The following is a 16,640-nucleotide window of genomic DNA, read 5'->3' on the forward strand; positions in this document are numbered from 1 at the left end:
GAGGTAGTAGAAATAGCTCAAATAAGCTCAAAAAAATATGATTATTGGGAAGGAAGGAGAAAGGTCTTTTGGCTTTTTGATTTTTGATTATCAGCTTTCTTTTCTCTTTTTGGGTACATCGGAAAGAAGATAATTAGCTTTCAACTTACTAACAGTTACACCAAATAGGATGCTTGTCCTACAACTTGAGTAGAATCAAGTTCTTATTACTAAGGTACACAAACTACACAGTTACATTCCAACAAGCTATTTGATGGAGAAGTATAACAAATCCAGCCAAAGGGTAAACTTGAAAGTCTCAGTCAAAGATTTTCATACACGTTCAGAAAATCATAATCATAACAAAGGTCAAGGCCAGCTTTTTAAAGTACCAGCTTTGGCTCAGATAATTCAAACCTTGGTTGTGCAAGAATAGAAACATAACAGTCATGAGATCTATGTTATACACTGGGTAGAAGAAGACTGTTCAGTCACCACTTGCACAGCCCTTACAACCACAATGAACGCACTCTATTACCTTCTCCTCCCTCAGATGTTTTGGGACTCGGCAAACGCATGTTGTTTGGAAGTTGTGATCCCTCGGTTGCATGCATCTTAAGCAGCAGAGACGTTCATAACCAGGCTGCAAATAGAAGGACAAACAATTAGAATATAACACATTTTTTTCTGCTAGAGAGAGAGAGAGAGAATCCTGATGCTACAATTTATTCCCCCTATACGAAATTCCCTTATAAGAACTTTTTCATGTAAGCATAAATCAAACAGTTACAGCACATAGTCTAATACATCTTTGTGAACAAACTCTCTGGTACTTCAAGAAACAACATCTATAGCAGTTTGAGAGGTTTTTAAGTTCTTGCTGACATTCTAGACATTCTCCTTACTAATTACAAATTTGTTAATTGTTAGTGTCTTTTGAGAATTCTAACTTTTTAAGAGAGTATGCAATTAATGCATTTAAATTCAAATCACAAGACATTAATTTCCAGAATCGCTCCTTTTCCCACTTTAAAATATACTCATTGCCAGTTAGAAGAGAAACCTTTGGAAAATTATAAAATTTCATGTGACTTTTTAAAGAGGCGACTATATTTTGGAACATCCCAAATTGGAAAGATGGACTAACAATTTGCGACGAAGGGTGTACTAAATAAGGTAAGAATCGTCCCGAGCTTGAAATACCATTATATCAGGACACAAAAGGAAAAAGCAAAGCAGAGGATGCTATGCATTAAATAATCTCAAGAGGGGGTGAGACAAACCTTCTTCCACTTTGCAATCAGATTGTGGTCTGCATAACCTTGCTCCAAGCAGAACTCATACAATTCTTTGGATATTTCCCTCCTCCGGTGATACAGGTCAAAAATATAGCGACTTTTCTGATGTGCTATTTTGAAAATAGGCCACAATGCCTCACATTTCCTTTTGCCATCATGCGGATCATTCTCAGCTGTCCAGGACATAAAAGAAAATTTTTATTATTATTTTCTTATGTTTGAGAGAACAAGATAAAGAAACTGTACTCATGACGGTACTGTGAAACATAGAAATGATCAAAACCTTCTCTCATCTTTGCTTGTAGTTCACGAAGAGTAGGTTCTATCAATTCCCAACCCTCGGGATATTTGACACGGTTTGTCTTCACCTTCGGCATTATTTTGACTGCAATTGAAGTGACAAAATATGATTGATAAGCTAATTTAATGATATAATATAATGATCTTCATGATTTTTTTTACCTTCTTTTTTCTTTCACCACAGAGAAGAAACAAAAGAAAAGAAAGCCTGCTGGATACAGACAAGATAATACAAAAAATTATCCACCAAAAAAAGAACATTCAGCGTAACTTGCCTGCATATTTGGTTAGCTCATACAAACAGAACTAGATGAAGAATTTAAACATGTAGGATTTCTTTACATCAAGAAGATAAAGTACCAAATTCATAAAGCAACATGTCTTTTGTTAATCACTGTATGTGGTACTAAAAATAGCTGACGAAGTTTGACACTTGTTACTTATTTTCTTGGTGATCATTATTATTTTCATTCAAATAGGTAACTTCTCCTCTGCAAATTCATCGCAAAATCACTCATCAATTAGTCTACGTTTCCGTGCTAAAAGAAAACTTCTCCTTCTCAGTGGATCTCTCCTAAAATCAATCAATCACGTTCTTCCTCAATCTCTATTTTTCTTTATCATCATCTTCCTTATCTCTATCGGGTGATGGTCACATGTCACTTAAAAAAAAATAATTACAGTGTGTTCAAGACAGAAATAGACATTTTATATGATATGCAAACTAATATCAAATGGAAAAGAAGACTAATGGAGCATGAAATGAGTGTTCATCATAATGGGAATTATCATTGTTGTGCCACTTGGGATGCCCCGAGCCTTTTAGCAAGCAATTTGAGTATGTTTATTCGAAATCTCTTTACTTTTGGTGTCTTTGTTGCTTTTGAGTTCTACGAGTCACGTGTTGTCATCTATTCTCCTCCTTATGATTATTCGTTTTGTCCTCTTTGTGTGTTTCCAAGGTGTCAACTTGCGTCTTTGGGTGTTGGAGTGATTCCGAGAATGGTGGGAATGCTCAAAGGTCGATTTTTGCCTCTCTTGAAAGGGGAGTTCGCTCGAACGGTCATTTTGTTGCTCAAGCAATAAACCTGTCCACCTAGTTCTTTGTTCTGAAATCTGAAATTCTAGGAGTGTGCATTCACTGCTCGAGCGAAGTTTTCACCGCTCGAGTAGTCTGCTTGCAGAGGAAAGAGATTCTGGGAGTTTGAATTCACCACTCAAGCGCAAGATCCATTGTTAGAGCAGTCTGTCCAGAGTCAGTTTCATAAAATGTGCCCACTAACTTAAAATCTGAGGCCACACTCTCTCTCTCTCTCTCTCTAGAAATCATCCAGCCACCCACATAGAGTTCTTGATTTCTCCAAATCCATTGGAGATTCAACGCTTGTATCTTTATTAAACTTGGAGAGCTCACCAAGGGCTACAAAGTGTGCCATGAAGATTGGTTTTTGACACCGTCGGTTTTGGAGCTTTTCTCATCTTTTCTTCTACAATCTTGAGATAGGGAGTTTCTTCGAATTATATATATGGTTTTAGCATGTTTTAGCCATTTTCTTTGATGAAACAACTAGGTTTTGAGTTTGGGGTTGAGTGTGGTTTTTAATGTGTTCTAAAAGTGGTAATTTTCTCATCCTTCCCATGAAATTGACTTTAAATTATGAAACGTGTGACTCTTGGAAGTCTATTGACAAAATAGCTTTTTAAAATGGAAGAAATTCATTTTGAGTGAAAACCCTAGATTTTGAAATTTGGGTAAAAGTTGAAATCATTGAAGAAAATTCTTGAGATCATGGGATTTTGTTGAAAAAACGATGAGGAAAAATCATATGTTGCCATCTTGTTGAACCATATATGAAATGGGTGGACTTTGGTTGGAAATTTTGCCATGGATAGTATGTTGAGGATACTTGGACCATGGAAATTGATGACTGTATAAATTGTGATTAAGGAATGGTATCATATGTTACATGGATTTGGATATTATTTGAGAAATATTGAACATTGCATTTCACATTGGGTAAATGTTGAAAATTGAGAAAATAGTATAATGGAACTATATAATTGCATTTCATTTCATTCAATTGCATAGCCTTTGAATATGGTTTATTATGGCAATGTTTTGGAAATTGATTTATTGCTTTGAGAAAACAATTGTTGGTCTTAAAATGTTTCAGGGTAAATACGTTGGAAAATCCGAATAGGGGGTGAAGTTTGATATTGTTTAAGTTGGCCTGAGTGTTTAAGTTGGCCTGAGTGTCTAGGGTAAAAGACCGAAAACATGCGCAGAGTAGGTACCACGTGCCTTTCGGTTAGGAGCCGGTAAAATAGAAGATTGGTAGTGCTTGATATGTCTACTTGCAGACACCAGCCTAGGGATTACCTAAGTCATGTTTGTCACCCCGTATGTTATATTTCAAAATTCTTTGGAATAATAAACTTTTTGAAAAGAACATTGCATATGATTTCAAAAGAATTGAACTTGTGAATTTGGAGCATGATATGACATTGCATTCATATATAAGACTGCTTAAAGATATATAGGCCTTGTTTGGCAAAGGCCTTTTTTTGCTTTTTCGGCTAAAATCCACAAAAAGGAAAAAAATAGACTAAAATAGCCAATAAGACAAAATGTCACATCAAATCCATAATCAGTTCACTTTTTCTCTCACAAATATTACATCTAATTACAAAAAAATCCAACTATCTTCCCAAACACAAATATTTTAGCCTACTAAAATAACCAAAAACTAAAATAGTTTACCAAAATAACCCAAACGAGGCCATACTTTGTTAAGAACTTCCTATTAGGTTTTGTGCTCACCCCTAGTAGATTCGTATAGGAAAGGATGTGGTAATCCCGCCTAGCTAGAGGCGCAGAAAATCTTTTGAGTTTGAGCATCTTTCATTTATTTTTATCACATATATATATATATATATATATTTTGTGTTGATATTTTTGACAAGCCTAGGGCTTTGAATGTATGGGTTTGATAACCATGTTTTGTATAACCGGGTCTCAGCCTTGGAATTTATAACTCATGGGGCATTCTTTTGTGTTATTTCTTGCACCTTTTATTTCACATGCTATGGATTCAAACTTTAAGAGAATTGAATATGTATCGCATGTCCTTTTGTAAATCTCTCACATGATATGGAATATAAGCGTACAGATTTGACCTATGGAATTGAGATTGTTTTGATTGAATGGAATAATCAGAATTATTATTATGTTATTTATTTGGAGGCATTACACCACTACAATTGTTGCTTCTTTATCCCAGCAGGGAGCAGGAGCGGGAGCGGGAGCGGGAGCGGCCAGGACATCCCCACCCACTTGCAAGGAAGACAAGGAGGTGGTCTTTCATTCTTGAAGAAAAGTTTTTTAATATAAAATGTTGTAATCAGATAGCATCGTTGCAAAAGGTCTGAAATTTCAGTGAAAAATCAGCCTCTCTTTAGATTCACAGACGTAATCAAATTCATACCTCCAAAATCCAATGATGCCTATCTGGAACATGGGCCGGAAGAATGACTTGTTTCCACTTAAACTCTCTTCATCCTATTATTTTTTTTCTGGTACTTTGCAATTTTTAGAAGCTAATCGTGTATGATATGTTTTAGAATTGTTGATGATGGTTATAGTTGTTGAAGTTTGCTAGTTTAAGTTTATGCTGAGAGAAGCAGTGGACAAAATTTCCAAAAGACACAAACCCGAGGCCAACTTTCAGTACTCCCCTTCATACACATTTTTACCTTTCTACATCAAAATAGTAATCAAAGTCAGTGCCATATGTTGCAAAATTACATCAAACTATTACAACCCCTAATAGGTGGCTAAAAATGCAATCTTTTACTGCCAAAACAACTAAAATATTACTATTATTTCAAGAATCATTTAACTCTAACTTTCATTGAGGCATTTTGTCAAACAGTTTACCTAAACAAAAACTATCACCTGTTAATATCACACACCTCCAACATCATAACCCAAGAATTTAAGCCAGTTCAAGTACCAAAGCACAAACACATATATATATACACATATGCCATAAAACTATATACACATGAATGAAGATAGAGAGAAGTGAATCGAACAAAAAATCAGTTTGAGACCAAAATCGAGCTTCAGAAGTAAAGTTTACCTCGGCGGCAGCGCTAGTTTGACCTGTTGAGCGTGGAAGGCAGGACAGAGAAGAGTGCAAAAGATGCTAGGGTTTCAGCTTGAAATTTCGAATTCGAACTCAAAGTTGACTGCAAACCTAACGATGCACAGAGAGACGAGCAACGATCCAAAACGACAGAGAGAGAGAGAGAGAGAGAGAGAGAGCATGCGGTGCAGAGGATATTGAAATAGTAAAGCGAATCAGGGGGTAAAAATAATCTGCGGGCCGCCCAAGCCCACCCGATCTCGGTCCGATTAGGCCCGCAGCCCAGCCCGAGGTCCCAACGGTCACCTGCTCCTCTTTCTCAAGGTCAAAATTTCACCCATTCGAATTTTATTTTATTTCTTTCTCTTAATTTTTAAATCTATAAATGTTTTTATTTTTCACACAACAATCTCTCAACTCTTATTCTGTCAACCCTCAACTCTCTCAACTCTGGAGTCTCTTTTATAAGTGATAATTGTAATTGTGTAAAAAAAAATATTTATTAGAATAAGTAAATTTTTGTATTGCATGCTAATTTTTATATCACATTCGTTATTTGGTAACTTTAATTGTTTAAATTGATAATTATTAGTTACTTATTTTTTTAATTAATTTTTAATTAATATATATTACTTGTTTTAATATGGATCCTAAGGTAAATTTGGATAATTTTATCAATATTCATGAATGTGTTGCATCACATGAATCAGTCAATTCTTCTAACCCTATTGTTGCATCATCATCTAAGCTGTTTAGATGGTAAAATTGACATTATAAAAATTTGTGCAAAAAATCTTAGTAGTTCATCAATATGTGGTACTAGTCATCTGAAAAGACATTATAAAAAATATTTACAAAGTCTACAATCAGATATTAGAAATTAAATGCAATTATAAAGTTCACCAACTGGTAATTTAACTACATTTTCATATGATCACGTACGTGCACAAAATTTGCTGATTAATTATATTTTTAAACGTGAACAACCTTTTACTATGAGTGAATATGGTGATTTTTCTAACAATAGAAATCAAGTGGAATGCAACTTACAATATATTAAATGTAGTTTTAAAACAAAGAAAAGTTGTACATTTATTTTTTCAAACAACAATTATTAAAGGAGTAGTTACACGCCAAGAAGATGATTGGACCCATGCAGCCTTATATAAAAATTTTCTAAAATTTTTTGACCAATCAACAAAATTATTTTCATTTATATATATACCTATTTCTATATTTGTTTTACATCAATTATCAAAAGAGTAAACTACCAATAGATCCTAATAATTGGATTTTATTCCCATCAAGTCCTATTGAAAACAAGTCTTACTAAAATCGTCACTAAAAATAATTTTTTGTGATTATTTTTTGCATATGTCGCTAAAAATTGACAATCAATGACTTTTTTAGTCCTGACTTCTATAAATTATCGCTAAAACTTACAATTAGTGACTTTTTTGTGACAAATTTTTTAAACTATCACTAAAAGTTGAAACTTACTGACTTTTTTTGTGACTATTTTTTTAAAGGGTGAAGTTACCCTTCTCATCCACCAGGCAAATGGATTCCACGGGTTAGGAGGCTACCTTTAAGTGATAGGGGGTCCTCATTTCATGTAACGAGCACAATTATGGACAGATTTTGGAGAGCTTTCAGTCTGTCAAAACCCTAGCACTGTACCCTTCCTCAAGTGACCTGCAAGCTGAGGGATATACCGCGGTTGAAGACTCCGTTCTGTGTTTTCTTCGAGAATTGATGCAAGACCGTCTCACCCCCAGAACCTACCCCTTTCTAGTAGGAAGGTTCTCTTGTGGACTAGCTCTTGACTGGCCTTTGCCTGTCGTTGGAGTTAGTGGGGTTAGAGGTTGGAGAAAACAGGAGAAGGGGGACAGCCAATATGTACAAGGAGAGGAAAGAATAGGTTGGTCTGGCTCTTTTTCCCTAAAGTTCTTTGATTTGTGTAAATTAATCAATCATTCATGTCGAAGTGGGCATGAAGCTAGCTAAATCACGTTTGTGAAAATGCAATACACTAGCGCGGTAGATTCTACCACGAAAGTCCATGAAAACCGACAGATAAAATTTATAACCAGAGTATGCTTCTGCAAGATTTGATACGAAATCTTCATAGCTGAGGTTCTTTATCTAAAAGCATACCTAGATATATACCCATAGTGACTTCCATACCTATCTTCGATAGAGCTAACAGAATATCAACCTAAGATTAGTAGACTCATACCAAAAGTATACTTTAGCATTTACAGATCTCTTTTGTTATCCTAATTGCCGCTACTATTGCTTGTTAGCCTTAAGGACTTTTCATTACCGCTAACTCAATTAAGGCTTTGAAGGTTAAAGCACCCCGTCACGTAATGAGAGTTTAAGCTGTGTTTAGCCGCCCCAACACTTCTTCCATGTTCCTACCTTAGGAACACTCACTCTCGTCAACGAGCAGTAGTAGAGTTCTTGGCTAATCACGTGGTTGATGAAGAAGAAGATGGAGAGTACAAATATAGCGATTTTGGTTTTGATCCATTATCTATTGCATTTTGGACTCGGGTTGGTATGGTTTAAATAATTATTCTCATCTCTTTCCCATGTCTTCACTTTTTCTTTGGTTATCGAGTTGCAGTCATGTGTTTAGGTCAGGATGGTTGCTCGCATTTCAAAGCCTGTGTTGCCCAGATTTTGGCCTTTCTGCTCGAGCAGGCATTCTCGTGCTCGAGCGGGCTTCACGAATTTGCCCCTCCACTCGAGCAAGATTTGTCGACCTTCAGTACTCTTGCAGAGTGCATTGGACGCTCGAGCGTCCAGTCCCACACTCAAGCAGGGACCTTCATCTGCAAAAGTTATGGAATTATGCATTCCACGCTCGAGCACCATTTTTCACACTCAAGCGGAACCTTGTGTCTGATGCTCGAGCAGGGCTTTCCATGCTCGAGTGAACTGCATGTATTTCAGTCCGAGAAGATGACATTTTAAATCATTTTTTCTTTTCTGTCTCTCTAAAACTTTCTAAAAAGCTTGTTCTTGAGCTTCTCTCTCTACATTTCACCTCCTCTCTTAGATTTCATCTAGATCCATTGAGATTTCTGCCCTAGTGCCTTTGAGAAAAAGGTAGAGCTCGTCAAGATCTTCATTTTCAACCAATAGAAGTAGGTTTTGGCGTTCTTGGGGTTTCACTCTTGCTTGGACCGTCTTCTCTTTTGTGGTAGAGATCTTTCTACACCTTCATATGATATTTAGCTTAGTTATTTGTCATTTGTGTAACAATGGTGTGATTTGGGGATGTTTCAAACAAACCTAGGGTTTTGGCACAAAATGGAAACAGGGGTTTTGGATGAAGATGGAATAAATGCTTGTGGGGTTTGAAAATGATGTTGTGTTATGTCTAATTTGATGATTTTGGCACTTGTTTAATATTAGGGGAAAAATAGAGAAATTGTCGTAATTAGGTCAAACTATTTATTTGTATAAATAATTAGAATTAGCATTGAAAATGTGAAATTGAGAGGGCCTTAATATAAATGGTGGAATTGGTTATGTATTAACTCATTCTTTTGGAAGTTTTGAATAAACTATCTGTTGAGATTGAATATCTATCTAGAGATAACTGTATTAGGCTATCGGTGGAGGATAACTTTGATTGTTGTAGAAATTACATGTAGATTAAGTGAATTAAAACTAATCTTGTGATGGTTGTCATTGTATATGACCGTGTTTATATACATTGTATATGCATGTTTATTTGGAAGTGGAAAGGGGATGTGCTTCACGTTTGATTTTGTCTAAATACATTGCATATGTATCGATACTTGTTTGGGAGGAGAAAGGGGATGGACTCCATTATAATTAAGCTGGTCGAAGTGTTCTGGGTGAAAGTTCCGAAATTATACATGGGTGCCTAGCCCGCAGACAAAAAACCCTTAAAATAGCAATTGTAATACTTGTATAGCCTACGTTTACATGGGTCCCGTTTGACGACTACCCACGGACGAAATATCCGTGAAATAGAAGTTTGAAGTGTTTATACATATGTGTTGTATAAATTGAAAATAAATGAGTTGTAGTCTCGGTTCGATTGTTATGAAATAATGAAAATTGACTCATAAATTGAGAAAGATAAGTAATCGACCAGTGGATTGGAAGTAAATGGATTAAGGCTTGAAATTGATATCTTATGAATATATATAAAATTGTAGAAAGTTTTATCACACGCATTGTCTATGCACATGTACTTGTACCTTTGCTAAGTTTTATATATTGTGTTAAATGATTTCTACTAGGCTGTGGCTCACCCTATTTGGGAATAACATTTTTCAAGCAATGATGGTATGCCTCCACCAAGGCAATAGCATTGGAGGGACCTTTTGGAATCAAGAGCTTCATGTTTTGTTTATTTTGTATAGCCTAAGGCTAAATATGTAAAGAGCAAAGCTCACTTTTGTTGTAACCAAGTTAAGACTTGGAAAGGTATAAGCCAATATGGCATTTATTATATTAAACTCTTTTATATCTTTAACTTCATGTAATGAAAGGACTTTTCACTTTGATGTATGTGATTACCAATGTATGCTTTTGGGTTCTATCTATTGTGAAATTTGAGGGCATTACAACAAAAGAATCGTCGCCAACAAGGAAGTCGGCCAGTGAGCGTCCCTAGTGCAAGCTGTAGTTATGAAGGTGAATCTCCCTGGAGAGATAATGTAGGCCAGACCCTAACCCTGAAGTGTCATATCTCTCCCGGAGGATGCCATATGAAGCACCTTATGAGATTGGCCTAATTAATTTCCTTGGTAACCCTAACGAAAGAAAACTTAGAAACCTTACTCAACTACCAAAAGAAGAAAGACTAACTATCAATAGCTAGCTACAGGAAAGAGATTCATAGAGAGAATTTGTTATCATTTATTGTGTTAACCATCTTACAGGAAAAAATGAGACTCAGGGGAAAGGCCTTTCCAACGAAAAGTTGTGCCCCGGGCTTTATCTGTCAAGTCAATCTTCCTTTGTAATCAAAGCCTAAGGATCTATGAACTAGCTCATGCTTAACTAGCTAAGCAGGCAGATGAACTACCAGCATCAAGAGGAGAAGAGCTAATATTTTAGTAGGAGTTGAGAGGGGAGGGGGGGAGGAGAGCCGTCACTCTATGACAACATTCTCCTAGTTCCATCTAACAAGAATTGCAGGAAGAGTGGTTAAGCTCTGTCAAAACCTTTTAAGGGTAGCGCTGGCGTGAGGTCATTTCATTAGATGAGGGCTCTTTTTCGCGTCATTAATGTGGGAAGAAGAAGATGATCAGATGAAGGGCATTGAGGGTGATTTCATTCTATTGCTATTGAGGTAAAACTTATAATTAGTAACATTTTTTGTGACAAAATTTTCAAACTGTTGTTGAAAATTAACAATTTGTGACGTTTTTTTAATAGTGTTTAATGAAAAATGTCATTAATTCTCACAGACCCTATTAGAAAATAAATCCATTCGTAGTCCCCCTTAGCAAAAATAAGGATGATTTTCACGAAGTTTTTTTCAAAAGACATATATTTAGACATTATTACTCAAATGAAGGAAAAATCTGATAAATATTTTGATACATTACCTCACTTTTTTTGTTTAGCCACCGTAATGGATCCTAGGTGTAAAGACATTGACTGACAAACTTTTTTACATTTTATTTTCAGTAATGAAAATCATTTTGTGCCTATTATTGAAACACTCAAACAATTATTTGAGGAATTTAAGAATGTTGTAGTTGTAACTAGATCACCTACACACACTACAACAAGCTCATCTCGCAGTGGAAAATTTGATATTTGGTCACAAATAAAAAATAGAAGAATATTCAAATATGCAAGCATGTATGCTTCTGAATTACAATGTTATTAGGATGAACCTTGCGTAGATGGAAGTGAAGAAAAAGATTTTGATTTTTTAGATTAGTGGAAATAACATAAACATATATGGCTTGTGCTTGTACAAATAGCCCGTGACATACTAACTGTTCATGTTTCTACTGTGGCTTCTAAAACAACTTTTACTGTAAGTAGATGAGGTTGAGCGATTACTGTTGCAAACTTATACCCAAAAATGGTTGAGGCACTTGAGATAACGAGAGATTATTTGTATGCAATCGAAAGAAAGCAAGATATTGATGAGAAGTTCAGGATTCAAGTCGATTTGGATGCTATCACAATAGGTAACCCAGATGAATTGTCCAACTTCGATAATTGATGAATAATTTTTCTTTTTAGTATGTAATTTTTTAATATTTTTATTTTTTACTTTGAAATTGAATATAATGCAAATAATTGGTAGGCTTGTAGGTTGGAATATACTTGACCTATAATGATGCAATTTCTCTACCATCTATTTAATGATATAAATTTGTAATATTACATTTCATTTTTAAAAGTTATTATTTACATTCTGTCATTTTTTGTCTCCGTTGTGTACTTAAATTGGTGAAAACAAAATAACAATAATAAAAAGTCAAGCATAGGCTTGAAACTTTATCCAAAGCCCGATTACCCCTAGGCCTAGAATTTTAAAAAATGGGCAGCCTGGCCCAACCCAATTTTCCTCGGGGCTAAATGGGCCCAGGCCAGCCCGGGTCATTTTTACACCCCTAAAAGAGATATTAGTCGATTTGGTATATAGGCGTTTTGTGTTTGAGTAATGATATACAAAACACAAAATTTATACACACTTTTTTTTATTACATAATATCACTTTATTTTAAACCAAAATAATCATATAAATGAATTTATTTATAAGAATGATATTGTTATTAAATTTTTTGCATAAATAAAATTTTTCTTTTTGTTTTGTTTGGCAATAGACAAAATGAAAATCATATCAAGTTTAACGGCGACACTATCACCAGCCAATAAAAAGCTTTAGTTGCATTAAGTAGTCAACCTTGTCCATCACTAACCCAACAATATTGTAGTCTCTATCGTAAATCAACAATGCTCATTGAATGATAATACCTCCATGTGTATCAATAATGCTAGTAATAGTAATTAGTGTATCAATTAACATATTAATTAAGACATAAGATATATACGCGAATTCCATCACTTAATATAGTCTTTCCTGACAAAAGTCGACATAAGCCTCCACGAGGTCTAAGGTAAAATCTTATTGCAAGACTTTTATATATTAAATTTAAATGTACATAATATTTATTATTTTTAGTAAATTAACATGTAAAATTCATTTGTCTCTTCGATTCTCATGCAGAAAATTTGGGAGTTACTTAAAATATTTAGCTACGGAAAAAAAAAAAAAAAAAAAAAGAAGAAGAAGAAGAAGAAGAAGAAAAGAAAGGTTTGTAAAAGGGACAATTATAAAAAAAATCCCAAGATTTGAAACTTATAACAAAATAAACCCTAAGTTTTTAATTTTGTGAATTTAAACCCCAATTATATATATATATATATATATATTTGTTTTCAATCTAAACCATTTGCATATTTTTGTTAAGTAAAACCGACAGAAAATGAGTATTTTAATCATTAAACTCAATGTAGGTATATATAAAATGTCTAAAATAACTTTTTTTTATTAAGTTCAATGGTTAAAATATCAATTTTTTCATCAATTTTATTAATGGAAATAGATAAATGGTTTAGATTGAAAATAAATCAAAAGTTTAGGGTTTAATCTGAAAAAATTAAAAATTCAAGATTTAATTTATTATAAGGGTCAAATCCTAAGTTTTTTTTTTTGTTATAATTTCCCCATTTGTAAAACCTATTTTCAACTTGGTAGGGGCCTCTTTTAAAGAAATTTTTTTTTAATAATTATATATTATAAGTTTTTTAAAATTTTGTAGAGCCCTTTTCAATGTGAACTTTTATTTTTATTTTTTTAAAGAAAAGAAAAAAAGAAGAAGAAGATGAAGAACAAGAAGAAACATATGACAAATATATACCAAACTGATGGATGTTTTTATCAAAACTTTAAAACTTGTGTCATGCTCATGGGAGTAGAAATTTTTTTTTTTTTTTTGTGTGTGTTGGTTTTGTGGAGGACTTCATCAAAATAGATCTTATGAGAAGCAATTGAATTGTTTTATGACTTATGGTTATTTACAATTACTACTATTATAATGAATAGCCTGTCATGTTTTCTACTTTTTTTAAATTTCAATTTTACCCTCTCACATCTACTATATTTTTTGAAAGTTATTATAAGTTCCCTATATAAACCAACTATCTCTTAGAGCCTACCATGTTTTCTACTCTTTTTTTTTTAAAATTTAAATTTTACCCTCTCAATTCTATTATATTTTCTAAAAGTCATTAAAAGTTCTCTATATAAACCAACTATTGTTGGAAAATTTAGTTTTTATAGGCTTATTTTTGGCCAACTTTGAGCCCAATTATGAGTGGGTCTCATACATCTTTTGGGGTGAGTTCAAGAGGTGACATGTTCCTTGCCGTATGGCAAGTCACACAGTGAAGACGGTTCGTCAAAACCATTTATGAGTGAATGGGAACTTGATGTCGTTTTCGGGTTCGTAGAATGGACAATTCAAACATTAGAAACTTAAGAGAAATTATGTGTGTATATAAGTTCTAGGTGGCAACACTTTGGTTGGGTCCTAAGGGGCACCCCAAGTTTGTAGAAAGGAGGAGTTATGAACAAATGGAGCCTTGGCTCAAACCACCACACACGAGCGTGCAAGCCGCCACCGCCGTCCGGCCAGCCGTGCCGAGTTGGTTCTAACATTAATTTTTTAAACAAAATTTATTTGAATTTTCCTAAATTCTTGCAGGAAATTATTTGAATTTCAAATTAACTCAAATTTTGTGTCAAAAAATTGTGCCTCTTTCAGATCAATTCCACAATAGATTAATTTGTCCAAACAGGTTTTGAAATTATTTTTGCACCGAACAGATTCTGTTTTCCCAAACAGATTTAAATCTGCCTTGGCAGATTTGAACAGATTCAGTTTGAGGTTCAACAAGTTCAAATGTTCAAATAGATCGGAAAAACTGCCCAGCAGTTTTAGATAATTTTATAACTGCTGCAGTTAACAGATCTGTCCAATTTGAAGTTGTACCTGTCCAATTTGAATTTGCATCTGTTCATTCAAGTTTTAGACCTGTTCAGGTCTGTCATGAAGCTTATGAAATCATATTCATTTCCAGGAGATTTGGATACAAAAAAACATTCAAAAAAACTCTGAAATTCTCATGGTTCTTTCCGGTTTTACTTTTTGGTTGCATTGTTCTTCATATTTAATTTTTTAGGGAAAAAAATCAGAGAGTTTAGAACACAGGTTTTGTTCACCGTACAAATTGTTTGGAGTGCTACTACAATTTGTGAAGATCATTGTATCTTGGGAGATAGACGTCATTTTTCCTTAAGCACCGTAGCGTGGCGAATCTGTCTTATGGATAGAGTGTCACACACTCGACTTGATCTTTTTGTATTTCAACATTTCGGTAAAATAAATTCTATAAGTAATTTATTTTTATTTTGTTTGATTTGTTTCATTTATTTATTGTACACAAAAGATTTTTCCAACAATCTTAAGACAGAATTTGAATTATTTTGTTTATACATAAATTTTCATTTGTTTCCTTTCTCTTTCTTCTTCTTACAGAAATTATTTTCTGTGGTTTTACAAAATAATATTCTGGTTAGAAAAACAAATAGTAGTAATCTACTGTTTGACAGATAGTAGTAATATACTGTCTATTTTCTTTGATAACCAGTAGCAACATGCTGGTATCATTAACAGTTCAGAATATTTATTTATAAAGTTTGTCAGAAATTAATTTTGGTTTAAGGAAATAATTTATGAGTGTTCATTAATTAAAATTATGTTTCAATATTTTAATTATTGAAGTGTTACAGAAATTTAATTTTCTGTGTGGAATTAATTTGTTTAAATAAAATTTTATTTTATTTTCAAATTAATTGAAAATAAAAGTAGCAATTCTTGTTTCTTTTATTTTTTACAGAATTTAATTCTATGGTTTTGGTTTAATTTTCTGTGTAGTATAAAAACTCTAATTATAATTTTGTTTTATAATTTAGAATTCATGGCTACAGAAACTGGTCAAACTAATGCTCAAACCAGTACTGGTATAGTGGCTGCAATTGCATCAACCCCTCCTTACGTTAGGACTGTGCCAGTAAATCATGATAAAAATAAAAACCAGAAAAGTTCTAAGGAACTGATTTTTGCAAAGGCAAAGGAAGATCAAGCAAGAAGGTTGCTTAAGCCAATATGACTGAAGTGGATAAAATTTTCAATAGTGCAAATGCCATAAATCTTTCTGCAGTTGTTTCCAAGGCAAACCTTGTCGTACATTCTAAAGGGTGGTGGGTGGACACTGGTGCTACTCGCAACATCTATGCCCAAAAAAAAAAGAAGATATTCACATCTTATTCAGTAGTGGACAACGGTGAACAACTTTTTATGGGCAACTCCTCAACTTCCAAAGTTGAAGAACAAGGAAAGATTATTCTGAAGATGGCATCTGGAAAGAAACTCACTCCTAACAATGTGCTGCATATACCGGACATTCACAAGAATCTTGTTTCCGGATCTTTATTGAGTAAAAATGGGTTTAGGCTAGTTTTTGAAAGTGACAAATTTGTACTTACCAAAAAGGGATGTATGTAGGAAAATGTTACATGTCTGATGACCTTTTCAAAATGAATGTAATGACTATTGTACCATTTGCTATTAATAAAAATACATCTTTTTCTTACTTGCTTGAGTCTGCGAACTTATGACATGGTAGACTTGGACATGTTAATTATGGATCTTTGCGTAGATTAATTAATATGGAATGTTTACCTAGATTTCACATTGATTCAAATCATAAATGTGAAATTTGCATTGAGGCAAAATTATCCAAAACTCCTTTTCATTTAATTGAAAGAAGT

At 33.8% G+C, this 16,640-nt stretch overlaps 1 protein-coding gene across 2 annotated transcripts; it reads right to left on the minus strand.

The window, feature by feature from the left end:
- Window positions 1–284: 284 nt before the first annotated feature.
- On the minus strand, window positions 285–6,046 carry LOC114281073 (protein BUD31 homolog 2). 2 transcript variants are annotated; one of them, XM_082891770.1, is made up of 5 exons: window positions 5,720–6,046; window positions 1,740–1,785; window positions 1,561–1,662; window positions 1,263–1,450; window positions 285–622 (listed from the first exon to the last, which is right to left on the minus strand). In XM_082891770.1, the coding sequence occupies exons 3-5, from the start codon at window positions 1,652–1,654 to the stop codon at window positions 467–469; spliced, it is 438 nt and encodes a 145-aa protein (XP_082747896.1). In that variant the 5' UTR covers window positions 1,655–1,662; window positions 1,740–1,785; window positions 5,720–6,046; the 3' UTR covers window positions 285–466. The 2 variants fall into 2 exon arrangements, with proteins under 2 accessions (XP_082747896.1, XP_028079319.1); XM_028223518.2 differs by lacking the exon at window positions 1,740–1,785 and having other exon boundaries at window positions 5,720–5,925.
- Window positions 6,047–16,640: the final 10,594 nt, after the last annotated feature.

The sequence above is a fragment of the Camellia sinensis genome, chromosome 10 (assembly GCF_055761805.1).
Source record: "Camellia sinensis isolate YWXY chromosome 10, ASM5576180v1, whole genome shotgun sequence".
Taxonomy (NCBI): domain Eukaryota; kingdom Viridiplantae; phylum Streptophyta; class Magnoliopsida; order Ericales; family Theaceae; genus Camellia; species Camellia sinensis.

What these genes read in the sequence shown, in the direction of transcription:
- LOC114281073 (XM_082891770.1), bottom strand. Translation starts at nt 1,654, where the DNA reads ATGCCGAAGGTGAAGACAAACCGTGTCAAATATCCCGAGGGTTGGGAA. An exon ending in ACAAGCAAAGATGAGAGAAG is followed by an intron (nt 1,451 to 1,560) that starts GTTTTGATCATT and finishes TGTCCTGGACAG; the next exon opens with CTGAGAATGATCCGCATGAT. An exon ending in TGATTGCAAAGTGGAAGAAG is followed by an intron (nt 623 to 1,262) that starts GTTTGTCTCACC and finishes TTCTATTTGCAG; the next exon opens with CCTGGTTATGAACGTCTCTG.